Source organism: Polyergus mexicanus, unplaced genomic scaffold (genome assembly GCF_030449975.1).
Source record: "Polyergus mexicanus isolate NDT 795.1 unplaced genomic scaffold, iyPolMexi1.0 SCAF_1, whole genome shotgun sequence".
Lineage (NCBI taxonomy): Eukaryota > Metazoa > Arthropoda > Insecta > Hymenoptera > Formicidae > Polyergus > Polyergus mexicanus.
In genome coordinates, this window is record NW_027223321.1 from 11,743,263 (window position 1) to 11,766,860 (window position 23,598).

Genomic DNA, 23,598 nt, shown 5'->3' on the forward strand with positions numbered 1-23,598 from the left:
TGATAAAACACTTGAAGAAATTTTATTTGAGTTGATATGAAATACATTCAGAAACCGCGCTTTGTTGCCACAAAGAAGAAAATTAATCCTTACCTGAAATATACGTGGAATATGTACTGCGGAGTAATATATTTTACGTGTACTTGACAAAAAACTCTATTTTATCTTAAATAACAAGTACAAGTTGTCGAACTCCAATTTGAGGGAGAAAACAAGTCGCTAAATGTTAAATGACAGTAAGAATATAGGAAGAGAAACGAAAAATCTCGAGTAGCGATCGCGCGTTGCCCGACTATCGATACATCGCTCGTCGAGTTGCCGCGAACGTCGAACAGGTGTCGTTCTGTCACTCGGCGAACCGCCCTAACCTCGGTGCCGTTCATCGCGCTCGTTTCGCTCCGCGCCGCGTCGCGCGATGTCAGGCGTATCCTACGAGTTTAGAGTGCGACGACGGACGACGATGTACGCCCGCGAGCTATCTGCTGCACCGCGCCGTTAAATCGGGTAAACCGCCGCCGAGGCAAGGAAGGTGCGTATCGACGGGACGAATCGACCGTCCCCGAATCCCGCTACTCGCTCGACGAGGGGAGAGCGCGTCGTCTCTCTCTCTCTTTCTCTTTCTCCCCCTACGACGTGCAACATTGTACACACATTTTATCGCGGGATCCCAACGCCGTTCTATTCTCGCACCGATCGCCCTTCTCGGATCTCGTCAGCCGGGAGGAGAACCGAGCTGGCGAACATCCGAAGAGGCGCGTGTAACGATCGGTCCTCTTCTGTCGAGCGCGCGTCGCGATTCTCGCGATACCGGAGTCTACGTCTCGCGACAATTCGCGCGCGTGCAGTCATGCAGTGTCATTTATCGGGAATCCGTCTCTTATCGCGCCGGCGTAATTAACGTATACAGCTGTGTTGGAAGTGATGATACGTAGTCCCTGAAGCGATGATCCGCACCGTCGGGACAGTTCATTTCTAAAGGAAGAGCGGATCCGGCGCCGAGTATCCTCGAGCGTCGTCGAGGAGTCCTCGTCGGCGCGCGACTTAGCGATTCCTTATCAAGATAGTACCAAGTATCCCACACGAAACGTGAGTGGTCCTACGTATTATCTCTGCGAGAAAAGCTCGTGGAAAAAGCGCGCCGTGCGGCCGTGCCACGTTTAGCTCGTCGAAACGCGAAGGGGGGGGGGGGGCCTCTCTTCCGTCTTACGTATCGCTCCCCCCCGGTCGTCCTCGCTTCGCTCGCGCGAGCACGTATCCGTTTGCGGATTTGCCGCTAGATCGTTAGCGGATCGCAAACGCGATAATTTTTCCTCGGTGCGTACGTATTAATCGCGACCGGGGGAACCGTTTCGTTCCCCGGTCCAAGGAACCCGACGATCCTTCCTCTCTTCCGAGTGATACCTTGCCGAGGAGAGATACGGACGAACGAGCAGACACGAGGCCGTCGGCCAGAAGCGTGTGGCCTCGTGGCTTAACGGTCCCGTCAAGTATGCACGTATATAGGTGCCGCGTGCGCGAGCGTGTATTAAGGGGGGAAACCAGTGTAACGACTAAAAAAAGAAGGCTATTTTTAAGGATTTTTTTTTCCCGCTAAATAATTATTTTTTTTCCAAATCGCGTTATTAACATCACAGTGTACATAATTTGAACTATCTTTTGTGAAATTTTCGTTAAAAAATGTTAATACTAATACCTACAATAGCCAATAGCGTGAGCCGCGTTAAAAAAAAAAAAAAAAACGGGCGCACGCGTAACGGGGCAACGAAAGCTCCAAAACAAACAAAAAAAAGGATTTTCTTCAAATATAAGACAATAGGTTCAGTTGCACGTATGGAATTTTCGATTGAGGTTTTTGTTTTTTTTTTTTTGTAATGTTAAAAATCAGAGGTCAATGTCTCACCGATTTAGGAATTTTTTTCTTCAAAAGTCCGCCATTTTGTAACATTTTTTTTGTCCATACGCGTAACTGAAGCTATTGTCTTATATTTTTAAGAAATCTTTTTTTTTTTTTTCGTTGGCCCGCTACACGCCCCCCCCCCCCCCTTTTTTATGACGGCTCACACTATTGGCTATTGTAATTATAAATATTAATATTTTTTAACAAAAATTTCACGAAAGATAGTTCAAATTATGTACTTTGTGATGTTAATAACGCTATCTGGAAAAATAAACACAATTATTTACTAGAAAAAAAATCCTTAAAAGTAGTTTTTTTTACACTGGTTTCCTCCCTTAAGCTTCACGGAGATTACACACGAGCGAGTTGCTCATCTCGCGCCGCCTCGGGGCCGATCGTATCGGGAGCGAGAGATAATGCGAGGGTTTAAAAAAAATTTCAAGATCTCTTTTAAAAAATTTTTTCCATCTCGAAAGGACGTAATATACGCGCTTATACGTGCGTAAATTTCGCGCCTCGATCTTTTTACACCGCTACTCGTGGCACGCCCTGCGAAAAATACGCTGGCAAAAAGGAGCGAGATAGACGGGGGGACGGGGAAAATGTGATTGAAGTTCGCGCAGTCCGGACTTCAAAGATTAAAAATTCAATTCTCAGAGATTTTATGTACATAGCTGTATATAATATATATATATATATATATATATAAATACCGCGCACCGCGTTTTCTTTACGCCGTCTTTTCCCGACTAGGAACTTTGTGAAAAATGCGCTAAAAGGAACAGAGAAGGAGGAGAAAAAAAAACCCTTTGTTAATTAACCGTAAAGTCAATCCACGCGTAATTCTAAAAATTTTTTAAATTCTATTTAAAAAATGTAATATACATATATACACACACACACACACACACACACACACATAAACCATACAAATTTCCAGCAAAAATACAGTCGAAAATTTGTTTATCTTATCTTATCTGATCTTATCTTACTATTATCTTCTTTTTTCTATCTCTTTATATATTCTAAAGAAAATGAAGTTTTTATAATTTTTAATGTATAGTAGAAAGCAATTCACCTAAATATATGTTAATGCTTATTTAAAAAAATACGTGTTTTATTCCACGAGAAATTGCAATATCGGATATTTCGGAAAAATTAAGATCCAGATCCTTTCGCAGAGATCTGGAAAAGAAAGAAAAAATGCCTGCATTATTTTCAAATCTTACAAATTCACGAACATAATTAATTAATATCAATATATCTATATCTAAAAGTTATTTTCCTTATCTAATTATTTAAGCGTTCACATGGCCTATAAATATCATTAATTCCTATCTTAAGAATTATCTATGACATATGGCGAGAGAATATGACGTATGTGTGTACGCTGTTGTTGTTTACGCATACATGTCCGAGGAGAGAGACACTATATATTATTTTATTTCTGCTCTACATTCGTTCTCTAAACGTCATCGTCCGGTTCCACGTTTCATTCATGTAACACGTTTGATCTAAGCAGAGAGCCTTCGGGCTACTGCTTGGAACTACCTTACTAACTTATACCACTTAGAGCCATGAGACTCAACAAGGTTCGTAGATTAAGTTCAACCTCAATCTATCTTCTGATCCTTTTGTCTCCTTCTAAGCGCATAGAAGTTTTGCAAATAATAGTCCTCTTCTTCTATCCATGTCAAGCATGAAATTTTATTCCTATTTCCCAATTTCACTCTGCCATTTATATACCTGCGGACAGTATGCCTCCGCGATGATGATTCATAAATGAATGATATGAAGAAAATCCAAGCTTAATATTGAGATTAATAGTTTAAATATATTCGCGAGATACGATCGAGTCAAAATCGATGATCTATCAAAACTAGGTCAGCTCTGCTAGGGTCTTCATCCCACGCTGTATCATGAGCTAAAAATTAAGTTGAGCAAAACAGAAGACGTGACTTACTTAAGCGAATCGTTCGTTAAAAAAAAAAAATTGACGGGATATAAAAGCGGCGTTTTTTGCTTACGAGTCGTCGCTCGCAATCAGCGACGTGGAAATTATTTTTTCTAGTACCTTTACAATTTTTATTTTTTAAATATAGATCACTAAATCGATTTACAATTTTTTTTTTTTTATTATTATTATTATTATTATTATTATAGATTCGATTACGTTTCTCGCGGCGCCATGATAATTAAGATTGACTCAATGTGAATCGGGTTGGACAATAATCCTTTTTATACATCAGTGAATTTGAATAATGCTAATTGTGAACGAAAAATATACAATGACGTAAGCGACGTGAAAATTTTTCATACCCGCGTACCTTTCGTGCCGCTCGTGCTTTCTTCGTAATATGCAAATGAACGCCATTGTACTTGTTCCCGGCACTAATAATTCCCTTTCGTTCCCGCTTCCAGTCTACGATTGAAGAGTTCGATATAATAACGGTTGGACTCTTTTTTTTCCCCCTTTTTTTTTTTAAGAACTTTCCAGAGAGAGAATTCTAAACTTAATCCTCTCGGCTTGAAAGTTCGTAAAGAATTCTTCAAGAAAAGTAACTAAGTTAAAGCGCACCCTCTATTAATTGAATGCTTCTCGATTGTCGAGCGAAAGCGGGATTTCGGCTCTTCGTCCATTGTTCGTTCAATCGCGTAAAATCGGAGGCGCTTCTCCCCGGGCATACGAATGTATCACAAATTCGATCGCGACATTCCCGCACGTATTCGTGTCCCCTCTCTTTTCTCGATCCTCGTTTCGCACGAGAAAACGGAACGAGAGGCTCTCCCGTAGCGAGACAAAAGTAGACGCGCGCTCTGTCTTCGTCGGCGTCGTCGTCGTCGTCGTCGATGCAGCCGGAGTGCCGTTTAACGGAATGCGGCGCACCTGCCCGTCCGTTATCCGTCTCGCGAGGCTCGTATAAAGCCTGCGTCGAAGACCTGCATCGGGGCACCGATCGGTTTCTCGAAGAGATTCAAGCCTCAAGGCCACGCCGTTTTGTAACGCGCGTCGAGAACGATCCGTCACGGAACATGCGGATGCCCAGGATGCTCGTACAAGAAGAGGAGGGGGGGAAGGGGGATTGCAATAACGATGCCTCCTGGGGACCGTGTTCTCACGTTTGGAGTTTGGAAAGCGTGGGGAGATATCCGAGAGAGATTATTATTGCGCGCGCTTCTCTCTTCGCGATATTGCGGTAGTGGTCCATTTGCGTTAATGCACAGATTGAATGACGTCGTTAAGAATTTTATACTCGACACATCTCTCTTTGTGCTCAATTCCGCATGCTTTTGTACGTTCCGGAGTGATTTGACACGCGTCCGAAAGAGTTAAGAATTGTGTCCAATCGTACGTGTCGTATCTCGAGAGTCAGATACGCTCGAATATCGATCGCTCATCAGGTTCATCCGGATTAAATCGTCCGTAGAAATAACAAAGATGTATTATACTTTGACGGCTAATTAATTGTACGCAACTTCCTTGCAACACGTTCAACTCTTGCCTTTCGATTAATTCCACTTTTAACTCGATGCTCGGATTAATTGATTTTGATCGAAGAGCACGCGTTACGGATAAAGATTTTGATAAAATTCTTGATATAGAGAAGTTGGTTTTTTTTTTTTTTTTTTTTTTTTCCCTCTGCATCGTCGCGACGACGGTGAAATATTTGCGAAATCATCACGCGTTTGCTACATCACACGCTGTACTTTCTCGGCAGATGGTATTCTTGATGAATGATACTACGTGATCATCGGCCGATTTACGTCACTGCTTCTCTCTCACGCGGGATAGAAACGATACTTAATTAGCGGCGCGCTTGGATAGTGATTCACGAAACGAGTGAAAGGTTCTCTCTAGAACGGACCGATTAGCTGAGGTAGACTCAACACTTGAACGCAAACCGATAACGCAAGGACGCTGGTTATAAAACTTTTCTGTGACCTTTCATGACATTTTCTGTCACCACCATAAAATGCAAAGATATTTAACACTTGTATACTGAATTGAACGGAAAAGTGAGTAGAAGAAACTATGGTAAATGGTTTTTTACTGTCCCGGACTTTATCCAGTAAACTGACAAAAACTATAAAAATAATTAATATATAATATAAAAATATATTTACATGACTTTATGCAAAAAGATATTTTTGTTTTTATTAATAAATCATACTAATTATTAATAGAGTTTAAAAAAAATTTAATAAATACAATAATAAAATCTTTTTTAATTCTAATTAATACGTGACATTTTTAAAGCGATAACTTTGATATAAATTTTACTAAGTATTATATCAATTTTACATTTAATAAAAAAAATGTAATAGTGACAGAATTGAAAATTTTTACCGATATAAATATATAATTCACGTTTACCTTTCAACACTTTCTCATAAAAAAACTAACTTATCTGTCGATTCCTAATTTATTATAGATTTTAGATAAAGCTTAAATTAGAGAATATTCTCTCAACTGACGAATATCGATAAATAGGTTTTTTTATTTATTTTAACATTTTTGATAGAGAAGACTAGTTTTCGCTGTTTTCTTTCCGAGAAATATCGGTTTTTAATAATACCTCTGTCATGGATTTTATCCAAAAAATATGGAATTTTGCCAACCCTGCTCATCGTGTATCTACAGAATCCAATTTTATACAGAAACGAAGTGAAAATTTCAAATTTAATAAACTTCACCGATCAATTCTTCATTGTGGATGAAAGAATTTTAAAAGAGAGATTATAAGTATAATAATAACCGCGCCGATCTTTATGGACATTTGAATGCTCACGTTATATGACAGTTATTGCTTTGCTCGCGAATGATAAGCGCTACTTACAAACGAGCCGCGTAACAAGAAACCTGAAGAAAAATCAGGTTACGCGAATAAGTACATCGTAAAAAAACACTATCAAAATTGCAAAAAATCTTATTATATCGTATTTTTCTATCACGCAATACGTACGTGGGGTCATTCCGTATTATTGAATCGTCCAGATTCTTTTGGGAGGGAGAGAACGACGTCGACGAAAATTTTATTAACAATATTTCTTGAGAGGGGCGCACATAAATAATAAAAAATCACGATATGTATCTTATTTAAAAAATATCTCGTCTTATCTTTAAATATATATATATATATATAAAGTACACGCTTTACGCAGCTATTGCTATCGCGTGAATCCATTTCTACCCAGCGTACAAGCGAGGGGATCAAGAAGTTTAATCAATCACGTTATTGATTAATTGTTAACTGCCCCGTAGCTTGTTATAGATAAACAATTGCGGCGTGCGTAACGAGAGTTAACATTTGCGGGACGCGCTGCGTGAGATTGTACTGGCAGTGCGAAATAAGCACGTGTGCGTTTCGTTGTTAATCCGTTCTCCATTACTCGGAAAAACTTTATGCCGGTTTGTGACCCGTATAAAACGGGCGCGTATAATAACGGTATCCATGCGATACCACGATCTTCATTGTATATCGTCGCCCGCTGCGTATTGTCTGTGCCCGCTCCGGAATAATTCTAAACACAGAAGAGCGCATTGTGTATTTCTCCTCCCCCTCCCCCTCCCCCTCCACCCTCCCTCCTCCTCCCCACAAATTCAAACCTCTATATACTTAACCTAGTCCCTATACATATATATGACATACATATTGCAAAATCTCTTAATTACTGTATTATGTCACTTCGTGATGAAATTAACGATTTCGAGGAATCCGCGAGATACGATTTCAAAGCGATAAATTAGATTGGTCGTGTTATCTTATCGAATGCTAGAGGATTATTTTTGACATTTAAGAAAGATCGTAGCCATTAATTTAGAAAATTCAGTATCTTAAAAAAAAAAAAAAAAATATCTGGTATTTTAACTATTGAGAAAGAATAACTTGAAGATGAGAACGAGATGCCAGGCGCTCTTTCATGCTAGGTAATTGCGTATAATCATTTATAAGGGTCCTAAAAATATATATCGTGATATAAAACTGCTGGAACTGAGAGGTCTATCCTTAACGTCGAATGAGATCAATATTGGGATCGATTTGCATGGTTCAGGGAGATTTTATTGCGCGTGTAAATATTGGTGCAAACACCCTATCGCGTTTATAATCGCTAGTGTTGCCTATTTAAATCAGTCCGTGATGTGACGTCTTTTAAATTCAATTCGGTCGCATTATATTGTATGAAATATTCGATCGCTATTTTACCATATCATGCCACTAGTATGTACATACTTAACCGTGATATTGATAATGCACGCTCATTTGTCAAAGTGCACAAGCGTATGTATTATGAATTTAAGGGAAATTTAATATGTTATCGATGTAGTGGAAATTTTTTATATATAACATTTGGCTACACGTAGTGTAAAATTACATGTGTAAATATCAGCTCTGAAACGTAAAATATTAAAAGTTAATCGATGGAAATCATATAACGATTTATAAATATACATATTAATTTCTATATTACAACACCGAAATTTCTCATCTTTTTTTAATTTACAATTATTTTATAAATTTTACAATTTCATTTGTACGATTTCTTTTTTAACTATTCACAAAATTCTGGAATAAAAATTGCAAATACCGCGTTTTATAATTTCCTTTGTTATCAGAATGATAACACGAAAAACGTATTAACTTGGAGAAAATTATTACCTAGTAATTAAATAGATGATATAGAGCGTTCGTAAAGTTCAAGTACTCTAGCGAACGATCGCGTTGCAGTTTACGTTCATAGTCTAGTTCGGGCGTATAACAATACGATACGAATTTTTATATCTACTTTATAATATATGATTAAATAACTTGCGCAAAGAGGCTTCGAAGTATTTATAAAACCGGTTTTTAATGGAGCCTTCTTCGACTGGAATGTGCATAGCAATCATTTCACGTCACGTCCGTTGGAAGAGGAAAAAACTTTCAAAAGAAAGTAATTGAATTTCGATTGACATACACGCATTAAAAATACAGGGTGTCCTAAAACTATCGAATATAGCATATTCTCTGGCTTGTTCGAATTTTTCCTCAGCGAAAATATCGAGACACCAATAACTTTGAATAAACCGTGTAAAAAAAGACTTGCCTTTTATATAAAAACTCGACTTTGTAGAGTCGAAAGATTAATGAAACTGCATTCTTAATTTTTAGTAGAACTTTACTTTAAAAGAGAGAGAATTTTAATTTAAAACTTAGTTATAAAAATATATGATATATAGAAAAAAAAATTGCAAAATTGCAAAAAATAATTTCTACAAAAAACATTTTTATTACGAAAAAAGTCAATTTTAATTGACCGGAGAATCTACTATTAAAAAGGACATTCAAGTTTTTTGGAGCACCTTGTATTTGACCAATTATGTATAATATAGTTTAGTAATGAAGTTTTTATCTCCCGTACAATCGAATGTAATTTTTCAATGATTATATTTTATGTGAATAAAATGTATGAAATATTTATTTATTATTTAAACTGAGGAGGGGAGAGATATGCGACATGCACAATCTGTATGCATTATGCAATTACAAGTTTCATAAATTTATAGATTACGACGTGTATTACATTAATACTGAGTTCAACCCTTCCGGTTCTCCCATGTGTGGTTGGCTTTGTTAATTTTCTCTGTTAAGGGCTTAGATTGATCCCGCGAGACATTTTAACGTTTAAGCACTAATATGGACATATATCCTGTCAGACGGAAATTAAAGTAAATATATTGTCTGATACAATATCAAACTAAATTTTGCAAGCTGTTAAAATTTGAAAAATACCTTACGTTAAATATTGCCAATTAGAGACTTGGAGGAAGAAGAGCTCGGAGTAGATGAAATAAGATCCGATAATAAATTGTTAGCGTCTTCCTTTCCTGGTATAATAAACGTTGCAAGTTTTATTGCATTCGATATTAATTTCGCGCATACGCGAAATTATTATATACATAATAATGTAATGAGACGAGGAATCGCCTGGATATGAAGCTTTATAAAGTGAAACGTAAAACTTATTGAGTTGTATATTGCATGCATCGTCAATTATCACGCCAGATTTATTCTTATATATTAGAAAGTAAACTCATCTTTTTTGGAAAATAGTTGTGATACAAATAGAATACAAATATAATTCGGAATATAATTCAATTTTAGTAAGTTCAAACATATATACATTCGATTCTTTGAATTTCAAAAAAACCATTGCACAACTTAAACTATTGCAGAGCTTAGAGCTTTTTATGACGAATAACAAGCTTAGCTTTTATAGTTGCCTATTATGGAATACTTTTTTAATGACATTATCCGGCGTCGCATTGCGTCAATGTGATATTGGCGGATTTTCAAGCACTTTGGTCACAATGATTCTTTATTGAAATAGAGTCGATAGAACTCAGAATCTAATTATGCGGTGGAAAGCGTTGTAAAAATAAGTTTTATTATGAATAATTATACGTGCGTGAAAATATATACATTATCTTGAAAATATTCGCCTCTGTAAATTTAGCGATTGAGGGAGAATTCTATCAAGAAATTCCAAAATAGGTTGCTATAATAATAATAATAACTTCATAGTAATAAGATATTGTTGATATTATGAGACTTTGATAATGAATGAAACATTAAAATTAGTGTCACTATTATTATTGAATTAAATATTCAGATAATTAATTAAATAATAGAATGTTGTTCTGTTAAGAATAGATTTAAATATGAATATCTCAGAACGATTCTGCTTACTTTGATAAATTCGACTTAATCTAATTTAAGTTAAGATCAGCACGATGAAAAATACTTTAAGAATTTTATCTTCGATTCAAAATAGCAAAAACGTGTGTCAAAAAACTAGATCATTCCTTTTTTTTTTTTTTTTACGGATATTTGTGTTTATAAAACGCTATTCTAAAAGCCGTATCGAAATACTAAAAATATTGTGGGTTATTGACATTCGGTTTGATGCTTTGACAGCACTTTATACGCAATTCATCATTTTGCCATCAGACCTTTGCCAGATACTGTTACGAAGTAATAATCTATCTTAACAATATTAACTGCGGTATATTGATTTATCAATAACGTAGCGCATGCAATTTTACTAATAGTACAGCCATTATCGGTTGACTATTACGATGACGGTTGAAAATTATCGTAGTCATTTGCCACGTTCGTAAACCGCGAATATGGGAGAGGGAAGGAGGAAGCTCTATTATATTGTTAACTATAAAGCATCTCTACAAAGATACACCACTACAAAGAGAATTTTACTCCCTCCTCCTTGGAAATGTCTCTTTCTTTCTATGATGCTCTCAATAAGAAAAGTTGTAAAAATAAAGATATTAAACACTAAAAATACGTTAGCAGTTGAGTATTATAACTACTTATAACTATGTATAATGTTATCGTGATTTCCTCTTTGTTTTTATTTTCTCGTTAGAAAGAAAGTTTTAAATATGTATGTATGTATATGTATAAGTTGAAAAGTTCTGAATGTATTCGTTTTAAATTTTGTGGCTTTTTCGAATAAAATCGTTCAAATAATTTGTTGCACAATTTGATAGATTTTATTCTATCGAATACTCCATTTTTGTATAAATACTTTATTACGGTATCATTATATTATAATTAGTTTTATCGATATTTGTTAGAACTATATAAATAACATCTGGTAGCAATTCAGATTACTTTTAAGTACTTTCTTTTAAATTAGTACTTGATTATCCTTGTATTGTTTCTTTATAAAAATAGATTAGAGCTTTTAAATATTGCTTTATTATTTGCAAATTATGAAATATCTTTTATCGATTTTTATATGCACAACGATTTTTGGTTATCATTTTAATTCGAAAGTAAATATAAAAAAAATGTGACGATTTTTAAATTTTATACTAGCGATATTCTCTCTCTTTATTTTTTTCATTCCTTGTATACATGACGCACAATCGCATCGAGAAAAGCTGCCATCGGCCGCTTTTTTTTACGATAGAAAGTTTACACAACGTAATATCATCGGGGAATATGTCGTCCGTTGTTCTTCGGGTCGCGCATAGTCATCCAACATATTGTACTTCCATTTCCCGCTCGTTATCGTGATGAAAGTAAATTATTTAGCAATCACTAATTAATTAGTACCATCGGGGGAACAGCGAATGCTGCTTCATCGCGATATAATTTCCCAGGCTAAGCAGTCTCAGCTGCATGAGATAATTACCTGCGTATTTCCGACGCGCCTTTGAAACACTTTGCTGTTGCGATCTTTTTTTTATCCCCTTTTTTTCTCTCTTTTTTTTTTCTTGTCAATCACACCGGCTGGTATCAATATCGAGCGCAGCTGATGGTGCTGCGCGGTACCAGAGGCATCACAATGCATAGATAAAAGTTGGAAAAAAAAAAGATTTTATCTCTCTCTCTCTCTCTCTCTCCTTTTTTGGGGGAGGGGGGGCGAGAGAAATGCACAACGCGTCGAAAAACATTATCGAAACATCCATAAACATGCGTAAATATAACGGCGACAAGTGTTGTTGTATTTTTCAAGAATATTATAGCAATTAAAAATTTCACCGAGATCAACTACCGCGATAATCCTAATTCGAGTTGAGCTTTTATCGAGAGACACGCAAATAATATTTTCGTCGTTCGACACGAAATAAAAAATTATAAACGCCACGCCTCGCGCATGAAAAATTGTTGCACGTATATCATTTCCAACAATCCAGCAATTCCACTTTTTTTGTATTTGCGTAAAATTGCAAGCTACCAGTATTGTAGTCGAAGCAGACAGCAGAGACGATAGATAGCGATTTACAGACGCGACATAAATGCAATAAAGCCTACCTACCTACCTATACACGAGTGAATTTATCGTGTGCTCCGCAACTATTATCTGATCCGCGCCGACAGGCATTATAATACACCCGCGCAGAAATGCGTACGTATGCAAATCGCGTGTCATTATATTGCCAGTTCTATTTGTAGGTAGACTAGTGTACGAAACTTGTCTTGTGTATCGAGTATAATTCATAGAAATGGAATGTTCACCGGCATTAAAATTGCATTCTTCACGATCGATGTGTGCCCCTCGTACGAATTAGAGATGCTCAAGTGTCACAAGCTACTCCGATTACCCTTAGCTGACATACGCGATTTCCGCTCGCGCGAGTCGCATGTATCTCCATTCACAATGCAATCGAATAAAAGCATTAAAAAATCGCGTAAAAATTTTGAAAAAGTAATTTATATTATTATTAATAATTCTAAAATTAGTTTTTATAATTTATAATATTTTGTGTCATTTTTAAATTATTATGGATAACATGATGTAATAGTTTTTAAATTGCTCTATATAGTAAATATACGTATAAACGTATGAAGCTTTGTAAGCTCTGTATAAAAACTAATGAGAATAAAAAGTTCAAGCTTTATATTCATAGATCCATGGAATTGTGATAAGCGTGCTTAAAATTAAAGCGATAGATCGATCTACCAAAAGAATTTTGGTTTTATCTCATGGACAACCTCCCGATATCAAGCCGGACTTTTGCAGCCATGTGTCAAATATAATATACAAATTTCTGATAATAAAACCAGCTTCTCTTTCTTTGTTGCAGCGCTGAAAAGTCATGTAATTCTACGAAGCTTCGTTGAATTCGGTGTCGCGAAGATATCTCAATTTCAAGTTTCGTCCAAGGATCTAAATCGCGAGTTTGGTCGCGCGGAGACTGGGTGATGAGCAGCTCGCGGTGCAAGCGGAGGACTGCCGTCGTTGAAAGATGTTTCGCTTCAAGATTCGCATTCACACATGTCAAGTGATACTGTTGACGTCGCTGGTATGGTTCCTGGTCGACGTTATGGTGCTCATGTTCTATTCGGACTGCATCGGAGGGTCCGGATGGAACTGTCCAGATAACAAGCAACAGCAGTCCGCGCTTCAGTCCGAGGAGCCGTCCCAAGTACATCCGAAAATCCCAATCGAGGAGGCGCAAGCCCTAAAACACGAATACACAGGCACCAAGAGGCAGTATCCGCAGAGCGCGTTGCATATATGGCGGTCGGCGAGAGTCATCAAGGAAAGTAAGGGCAATCCCGGCGAGATGGGAGCAGCAGTGCATATCCCGCCGGAGAAAGAGGCCAAGCAGCAGGAGCTGTTCAAGCTAAATCAATTCAATTTGATGGCCAGCGATATGATCTCCTTGAACCGATCCCTGAAGGACATTAGACTCGAGGGTTGTAAGAATAAGAAGTATCCCAAGTATCTTCCGGATACGAGTATCGTGATAGTTTTCCACAACGAGGCGTGGACTACTCTGCTGAGGACAGTCTGGTCCGTAATAAACAGGTCTCCCAGATCGCTGTTGAAAGAAATCATCCTCGTGGATGACGCGAGTGAGCGCGGTACGTTTTTTATTGCTAAATATAAATATATAAAGCGCTTAATGAACATTAATTTTGTAATATACTTATATTGATTTATAATTGTCAATGAGACATTATATGTTTCACACCAAGCACAACATAAGAAAATTTAAATGTCGATATCAAATAGAAGAATCTCAAATATACTATTTAAAATTTGAAACTCAAAGTGACGCTGCGAATTAACTTTTACTTTCTAGAACATCTAAAGCAAGACTTGGAAGACTATGTAACCACGCTACCTGTTCCTACATATGTGTATCGTACTGAAAAGAGGTCGGGTCTGATAAGAGCGAGGCTTCTAGGGGCGAAACACGTCAAGGGACAAGTAATCACGTTTTTAGATGCACACTGTGAGTGCACCGAGGGTTGGTTGGAGCCGTTACTCTCAAGAATCGCTAACGATAGGCATACCGTTGTCTGCCCGATCATAGACGTCATCAGCGATGACACTTTCGAATATATCCCAGCCAGTGATATGACGTGGGGTGGTTTCAATTGGAAATTAAACTTTAGATGGTATTGTATCATTATTGTATCTTGAATTCTAATAATAGCATTACGTTAATTTTGATCGAACCAATTGAATCTCTCGCCTACTTAAATAAGCGAAAGAAATTTGAGTTGCAAATATGGAAATCTACATATTTTGCATACAATGAATAATTAGATTAATACATAGCTATAAAGCCGTGTAAAATACCAAATTTATTGATCGATGCTACTATATACTTATATTTGTATATAAATTTATTAGATTATGGTGAATTCATAAATCTCCTATTTTTTTAATTGTTACATTCGTAAATTCACCGAGTTTTATTCTAATTTAATTACATCTATATATAATGAGCTAGAATGTAATCAATAGCAGCTTTTCTCTCTTCCTCTCTTTTTCTCTGTTCTATTCATATATAATTACAATTATCAAGTTGACGAATTTATTACGATATTCATATTCACCGCGAACACACACACACACACATATATACTATTGTTTAATTAAATTGAATTTAATTAATTTTGAATTAAATTGTATATATTTGTATATGTAATGTAATATCTTATGCATGTATAGTATCGTAATTTTTCAGATTTTAATGCTACCATAACTTTTGCTCAATAAGGTATAGAGTTGCCCAGAGAGAAATGGACAGAAGAAATGGCGACAGAACGGCACCGCTACGAACACCAACTATGGCCGGCGGATTGTTTTCCATTGATAAAGAATACTTCTACGAATTGGGCGCGTATGACGAAGGCATGGACATCTGGGGCGGCGAAAATCTTGAAATGAGCTTCCGGGTAAGCCTTTTCGAGATATCATAAGAAAGACTATTGATTTGACCTAAATTATCTACGTAAATTTTATGTAGCGTCCATGAATCTAAATTGAACAGAATATCATACATAATGAATAAATTAATATATAATCTAAGATTATAATTCATTTTATTCATATATTTATTTGATTAATATATAGGGTGTCTGATAATAATCGCCTACCTGTGATGTATAGAGCGGGTTAAACCGAGTAGGAAAATCTACCGTTTTGCAATCTTTGCCAATAATTAATGAGAAATTAATTAAAAAAGATCGGCCAATTCACACAAGTATTAGCGTGCGGCGAGAAAGAGCAGTCCCATTGATATGTAGTTGCTAGGACACGAGAATCCAGCGTTATATACCGCTCGTAACCGTCGTCATTTGTAGAGCGCTCCTCCCAAAATTTTGTCGCACGCCTAGCGACCGCATACTTTCGGATTGTTTTTTCTCGCCGTGCGCTTATACTCGCGCGAATTGGTCGATCTTTTTAAATTAATTTCTCATTAATTATTGCGAAGATCGCAAAACAGTAAAGGACTTTCCTATTTTCCTACTTTAACTCGCTCTAACTGTACATTACGGGTAGAGCGATTATTATCAAACGAACTGTATAATTCAAGTTGTCGATTTTTCGCGCTTTAATAAAATAATTACGTATATTTTCTACGTAAATTAATTTGTAGAAATCGTGTCTTTACGAGAAATGAATTATTTTTAATATTTATTGGTAATAATTTACTTTCAATTTCTGTTATAAATATATTATATGTGTAATTGTGTAACATAAAGTATGTATATTTAACAAAAAAGCCGAGTTTTAAAGGGTATCTTATAAATTTTCAGTGTATCATTTGTAAAATTGTGAGAACATTATAGGTATGGCAATGTGGTGGAACATTAGAAATCAGCTCGTGCTCTCATGTGGGACATGTATTCCGGGACAAGAGTCCATATACATTCCCTGGCGGTGTCAGCAAGATAGTCCTACACAATGCGGCCAGGGTGGCCGAGGTCTGGATGGATGAGTGGAGAGATTTTTACTATGCCATGAATCCAGGTTAGATAATCAAGTGTATCGTTTAATTAATTTTTGCAATATTATTGTTAATTAGAATTGCGCTAAATGATGCCATCGTTGTATACATCAATATTAGAATCTAAACATGCTGTATCACGAGAATTTTTTTCGTATTTTGCAAAACTATTTAATACATCTTAACACACATTCACTGTAATTTACATCAAAATATCAAAAAATCTATTTTCGAGAATCGCGAAAGAGAGAGTTTTCCGTCATATTTCGAAATTTCTAGACAGCTGGTGTTCATGTAGCGCTTAGCAACAATGTTATTTGATAAAGCATCTTTAAGAACCACAATATTATATATTAAATGAAACTATATCATACATACATTTGACGGGTATCTGATACAAACCGTTTATATACATTGAAATATTACAATTCATTATACTATACATTATAGCTATGTGACTTGCAATTGTTTTTGAATGCATTGTTTTCTTGTTAACAAGTTGTTTCTCGCCATTTGACTAATAATTAATATAGCAGTCTTGCGTTGAGAGATATATATTTTTATCAAATAGTTTTTAATACATTATAGTTATGTGTGTATATATATACAGTGTGGCATTTATATTGAAATACCTAAATATCTAAAAAATAAAGCAAGATAGAAAGAAATGTTTCAGACAAAAGTTGTTCGATTCTAAGGGGGGGTCATAAGATGGTACCATTAGCTTGACTTTGGGTGGAGACGCTTCAGAGATTTCAATGTCTTTTTTTTTTTTTTTTTTTTTTTTAATGGAAACGCTCCATTTTTTTACATAAATCGATTCCTTGCAATATTCTGCATAAAAAATTATAGGAGTATGATGGCCAAAAGTTTAATAGTTTACGAGATATTTTATACTTTATTGTATTACTTTACTTCGACATAATTTTACATAAACTATGAAATATCTCATAAAATTATTTATTTTGCAATAATGTTACCTTAATATTTCAAGCTCAAAAAATGAGACATCAATTGGTGTAAAGAAAATAAAACAAGATTGACATTGAAATCTCAGAAGCGCCTCCACCCAAGGTCAAGCTAATGGCACCATCTTACGACCTCCTTAGAACCGAACAACTTTTGTCTGAAACATTTCTTTCTATCTTGCTTTATTTTTTAGATATTTAGGTGTCTCAATATAAATGCCCCACCCTGTATGTATGTATGTACACATATATATACACATGTATACACAAAGATATACTATAAATTAGTTAACCATCTTCTCTATATGTGTTGTGCACATTATGATTTATGTATGTGTGTATTTACTAATATTTCATATATATAACATCAGTAGTTGTATAAATTATGTCGCTAATATCTTTAAATTAGAGTTAAAAGAAAGATCTCTTACTGTAAAGATTATCTTCAGTAGAGAAAATTTACGTGATTACCGTCAAAATACTATACTCCACTGTCACATTTATTTTTAACCGACTAAGCAATAAATACTATAATTTCCATGATGTGGAATTAATAGAGATAGACGCTAGCACTAAACATGGACATTTCAGAGATATTTTTGTTTCTGCATCTCTCGATACAAATGCTGGTGTAGTCTTAACCACTCATCCATCCAGCCGACTAACCGATCGAGAATTGCGCTTGCTTTTAATCGAATCCTCTTGTCAAGCTACGTTATAGGTATATGTAGGAGTCGCAAGAAGAGAATTGCCAATCCACCAGCCATGAGTCGCAGAATACGATATACATTTGCAATACATATTGTGTTTTCCTTTTTTTAAATTCTCTTATCGTATTACCTATCATTGTGACTGCTAACACACTAACAGAATTGAGTTGGTTAGATATGGATGTGTGGTGGGACATTGGAAATTGCGACATGCTCGCACGTTGGGCACGTATTCCGTAAATCGACCCCGTATACCTTCCCGGGCGGTACCAGCAAGATAGTCAACCACAACAATGCGCGGCTCGCGGAAGTTTGGTTGGACCAATGGAAGTACTTCTATTACAACATTAATCCAGGTAGCACTAACACATCTTGGCGTACTAAAAAAAAAAAAAGAAATCTGTTGTTAAAAGTATCTCTGTATACTATTCTTATGCATTGGTTGCTTTCCGAGATGGCGTACGCTTGAACGACGGAGGTCTGCATGTCTCCTTATTATTTTTTATTATTAATTCTCACACGGTTGCTCGCTATCTCTCTCTCTCTATCAGATACCCGTTAACATTTAATTTTGAAACATCATTGTTATGTTCAATTCTACAATGTGTATTGTTTAATAATGTATTGGATAATATATATAACAAAGATACAATAGACAAACGAGCCATGTAAATGAATTTAGAGGTGTTACATTTGGAGCAAAATGTAAGTCACGTATGGCATTGAGAGTTTCATATATAATACGGTTTTATTATTAGAAACAATATTTTTAAAGTTATTTATAAAATAATTTCGATGAAGCACAATACATCTGTCTCTCTCTCTGCATGCTATATTTTACACATGTACAAAACAGTTATTGCATATATAGATCAATGCTATTTTATAAACCTCTTTACACTTTTCAGATTCCCAGAACAAAACGCTGTATAATTACATATTATTTTTTTAGGAGCATTAATATGTATCATACAATATCACGACAAATACCTTTATTTTAGCACAAAATTCTGCGACAAATCTTGTTTTCGATACGAATTTATCATACGTGTATAATATGTAAAGATATGTGTGAATAATCTTCTTTCACTGTACAATAATAAGGTTATTATGGTATTACAGTAAATCTGAATTTTTTTTGTAGGGGCGCGAACCGTCGATGTCGGCGATGTCTCCGAACGGATAAAACTCAGAGAACGATTAAAGTGTAAGAGCTTCAGATGGTATTTAGAGAACATATATCCGGAATCGCCAATGCCGCTAGATTATTACTATCTCGGTGACGTGAAAAATGTTGAAACGCAAACTTGTTTGGATACTATGGGTAGAAGGACTGGAGAGAATGTCGGAATTAGTTATTGTCATGGATTAGGTGGTAATCAGGTTTGTATTTTATCTTTGATGAATTGAAATATTTTGAACATTATACTGGAAATCAAATCATTATTTCTATTTAGAATATTATCTCTAATGAAAACTGTGTTACCCAGGTATTTGCCTATACTAAGCGGCAACAGATAATGTCCGACGATATGTGCCTTGATGCAGCTAGTCCACAAGGTCCTGTGAAGATTGTGAGATGTCATGGCATGGGTGGTAATCAAGCATGGGTTTACAATGATGAGGTAAAAAAACAATGAAAACACGTACGAAAGAGAAAGATATCTGAAACTATTAATTTCTATGAATTAGTAATATTGTTGCTGACATATGTTGTTTTTTTCGCAGACCAAAATGATTAGACATACAAATACAGGATATTGCTTATCGAAACCTCATTCGGGTGACGCGTCGCAACCCGTCTTGACGCAGTGCGATGTCAATAATATTGGCCAAAAATGGATCATGCGTAGCAAATTCAAATGGCAAGCCAGCTAATACGAATAGACTCTAAACGCCAGTTTTATACGCAATATTTGTTAATATATCTAATAAATGATAACTAAGAAGATGTGGACTCAGCGCAAAGAACCTTGCGTGCGTAGAACAAAGTATTACAACAAGTGGCTGAAGAGATAAGTTCAGTATCATGCCTAATCATGATTTAAATGTGTGCATTAAATGGAATTGACAGTGCGCGTGGAATCGAATCGCATCGTAAGCGAGATCGTAGTTAATTGATTAAATTCTATAAGATTCATTCGCTATTGATAGAATAGTACCGAGAATTTACTGCCATTCTTCGTGTATGGCATAGTCCTTAAGAGGTACGGCTTGTTCAATGCACATAAAAGTGACAGGGATGAACTTCTTTGACCGTGTGTACACATGAATGTGGACTAAACGATGAACAAAGTGAATTCTTTTTCTTCTTTCCTGACTAAGAAAAGCAGAAGAGAAGAAAGCATATCAGATGACACTGTTATAACTAAAGTAATTGTTAATACAGAAGAGAGACATATTTGATAATTTCGGATGAGTGCAATGATGGATGATTGATTGACCATTAGATCAGTGCACAATAATAAAATGTGAATATCTTAAAAATGCATCGCGAAATAATGACGGAATGAATGCTCGAATGCTAGTGAAATCTATGTGATTACGCTACCGATAATAATATAGAAGTTATTATTGTACAATCCATTTAATAACTAGGAAAGAGCACTGGATCTTCTTATATTCTAATAGTTCCTCCTCGTTGCATCTCGTTCGTATAATTTAATTGTTACGCGTCGTTTCACGCAAAGAATGTACTTATCCAGATTTTACAACAATGTATAGAGAATCCTTCCATCAGGTTTTAGTTAAATGCATGCGATTATTGATTGTCATTCATTACAAAGACATAATGCAATCTTTCAATGTTTTTTAGGGTGTCTTCCACAATTAACGATAACAAGTGAATATTTTCCCGGGACATTAACAGACATAGCGCACACAAAACATTTACGAATTATTTGTTAATTATTTTCCTAGATGATGTTTAATCCGCAAAAATAGGTCGCAATGAAAAATTATGCTTCAAAGTAAATAATTTTTATAGACACTTGTATGTCATGCAGAAACTAATTGAACCAGATCACGTTGTTTCAAATCCTAGTATTTTCCTCTTTGACATCATGTTTTGTGATAAAATATCTTTTTTATCTTTCTCACAATTATGAAAATTACATTTTAGCTTAATGTAAAATATTCCTAAATTTATAATTCTTCAGGAAAAATATTTATAAATTTGCACTCTTGTGAAATAACTTTCAAAACGATTTTAAAAGATCTTCCTTTCTAACTGCGATTGAATGATAAATATACTCATTATTCTTATGTAATCCAAAAGAATGTTATGGTGATGGTGCAACGTTAATAGCTTGACATTTGTCTTCTCTAAGACTGTGGTATTTATTTTTGTATAAAACACAAATTGAGACTTATATGTTAAAATAAGTGATGTTATAGTTCAATTTATAAATGATCTATAAAATATCCGTTCGTGATCGAGAAAAATGGTAGTCGATAGTACCTTCTTGCAAATACGTCATTCCTTAAAAGCTAGTTGATTTTGCTTTACGAAAAATGCTACTATTAATAAATAAAATCGCTAATGAACAATTTCCATTTTAATCATTTGCTCAATGAATATAACGATGTCTCTGGCTTCACAGTTCAACTAATTATGATGTGAAATTTCGATTATTATAATAGTACGAACTGTGTAAGCATAATCTTTTGAAGACAATAAAATTACTTGTATATTCTATTGAGTTAAATAATATAAATATATATATTATGATATTAATATGATTTATAAAACATTTTTAAAATAGATAAAATTTGTAAAAATGATACATTGCATACAATATTTAAATCCAACTCTTGTTTCTTTTTTTAGAATGTAAGTATATAACTATAAGATTGGCTAAAAAAGAGAAATATGTTCTTAAATCTAATTTGTTTATAATTGTTAAAATGGTACCATATAAGTATTCTATAAAACTTTATAGCATAAGCATATAATGATTGATATAATATCTTGAATAAATAATTAATTTCGTTATATATGTGAAAAAATCGTTGATATTATTATTTCAATACTTATAATTCCCACACTAAATGCAATAATTTATTATATATTTACTATCATATATTCATGTTTAAAATCATTTCTTAGAATCTGTTTAAAAAAAACGAGTTTTTTTGTATTATTAAACAATTTCTGTTCCATAAATAATAAATCAATAAAAAATGCAATAAAAAAATAACTTGTTTTTATGTGTTCAGCCACCATAAGCATAAAAAAACTAAAAGCTGTCACTTTAATGAAATATAATGTAAATTTGTCATTTAAGTACACAAGAATCAATTAAGAATAACCGGTTTGCATTAAAGAAAACAAATTCACAGTAAATATTGACAAAAAGATATTTATTATATATGTTTATTGTTCCTTAACTTCACGTAATCGGCGCACTGCTGATCTTACTGAAGCGGCAGCAGTTGTGGAATATACCCATGCACCACCAGCAACTGTCCTTTTACATCGTTTGCATGACCAAATTCCTACAACGCTGCGTTTCATTGCCTCCTATCAAAAGCAGAACAACATAGTTGGATTTCTTTCATGCTTTACTTATTATAAATCATTAGATAATATTATAAATATAAATGATCCATGATATATTTATAAGATGAAATAAATGCATTTCTTAGAAAAATCTTAATTTTAAAAGATATACTAAGATGATTTAAAATTTTATCTTTTTCCAGACATTTTATAGAATTAATTTTTAAAGCGTAAAAATTACTTACTTTGCCGCAAAAAGAGCAAGTGTACTTGCTGTGTTGTGTGATTTCCATTTTTTTCACCATTTTTCTAAGGGAAGCACCGTAGCGGGTGCCATATTTACCGGTGATTCCGACCTTCTTCGTGCGTTTGGCCTGTTAATTGTAAAATATATGCTATACGTATCTTTGACAATATTCTAGCTCGATGCAAGATTGCCTCCAAAACATAACCCCACTATTTAGGTTATATCTTGTACAGTCACGCGGAGTTGACACTCTTCGATAAAATATATACGTTAAAAGTTTCTCGAAAGCAATCACTTCTGTTCGGCAATCAATGTCATGCATATTTCGATAAGATTTGATATACAAAATTTGATGAAAAATATCTTACCATTTTGAATAGATGTAAAACACTTTTGCAAAGAACCGGAAAAAGGTAGAGAGCGATGGAGAATTGGAGAGGCCGGAATGTCAACGCCGGAAGTTTGCCGAAAGGAAATGAATCGCAACATCATTGAATTCAAATGAGCGCGGGAGAAA

The 23,598-nt window shown here is 35.0% G+C and overlaps 2 protein-coding genes across 4 annotated transcripts; one reads left to right on the plus strand and one right to left on the minus strand.

The window, feature by feature from the left end:
- The first annotated feature begins 367 nt into the window (after positions 1-367).
- Positions 368-22,122, plus strand: Pgant5 (polypeptide N-acetylgalactosaminyltransferase 5). 3 transcript variants are annotated; one of them, XM_070299666.1, is made up of 8 exons: positions 368-1,086; positions 13,491-14,274; positions 14,496-14,814; positions 15,423-15,600; positions 16,498-16,678; positions 19,478-19,716; positions 19,824-19,958; positions 20,062-22,122. In XM_070299666.1, the coding sequence occupies exons 2-8, from the start codon at positions 13,653-13,655 to the stop codon at positions 20,209-20,211; spliced, it is 1,824 nt and encodes a 607-aa protein (XP_070155767.1). In that variant the 5' UTR covers positions 368-1,086; positions 13,491-13,652; the 3' UTR covers positions 20,212-22,122. The 3 variants fall into 3 exon arrangements, with proteins under 3 accessions (XP_070155767.1, XP_070155759.1, XP_070155775.1); XM_070299658.1 differs by having other exon boundaries at positions 368-529; XM_070299674.1 differs by lacking the exon at positions 16,498-16,678 and adding an exon at positions 18,509-18,689 and having other exon boundaries at positions 368-529.
- A 556-nt stretch (positions 22,123-22,678) lies between these two features.
- LOC138935228 (ribosomal protein L37A) lies at positions 22,679-23,529 on the minus strand. Its single transcript, XM_070299682.1, has 3 exons — positions 23,450-23,529; positions 23,080-23,208; positions 22,679-22,855 (listed from the first exon to the last, which is right to left on the minus strand). Exons 1-3 carry the CDS (start codon positions 23,450-23,452, stop codon positions 22,709-22,711), a joined length of 279 nt encoding a protein of 92 aa, XP_070155783.1. The 5' UTR covers positions 23,453-23,529; the 3' UTR covers positions 22,679-22,708.
- Between the last annotated feature and the right edge of the window lie 69 nt (positions 23,530-23,598).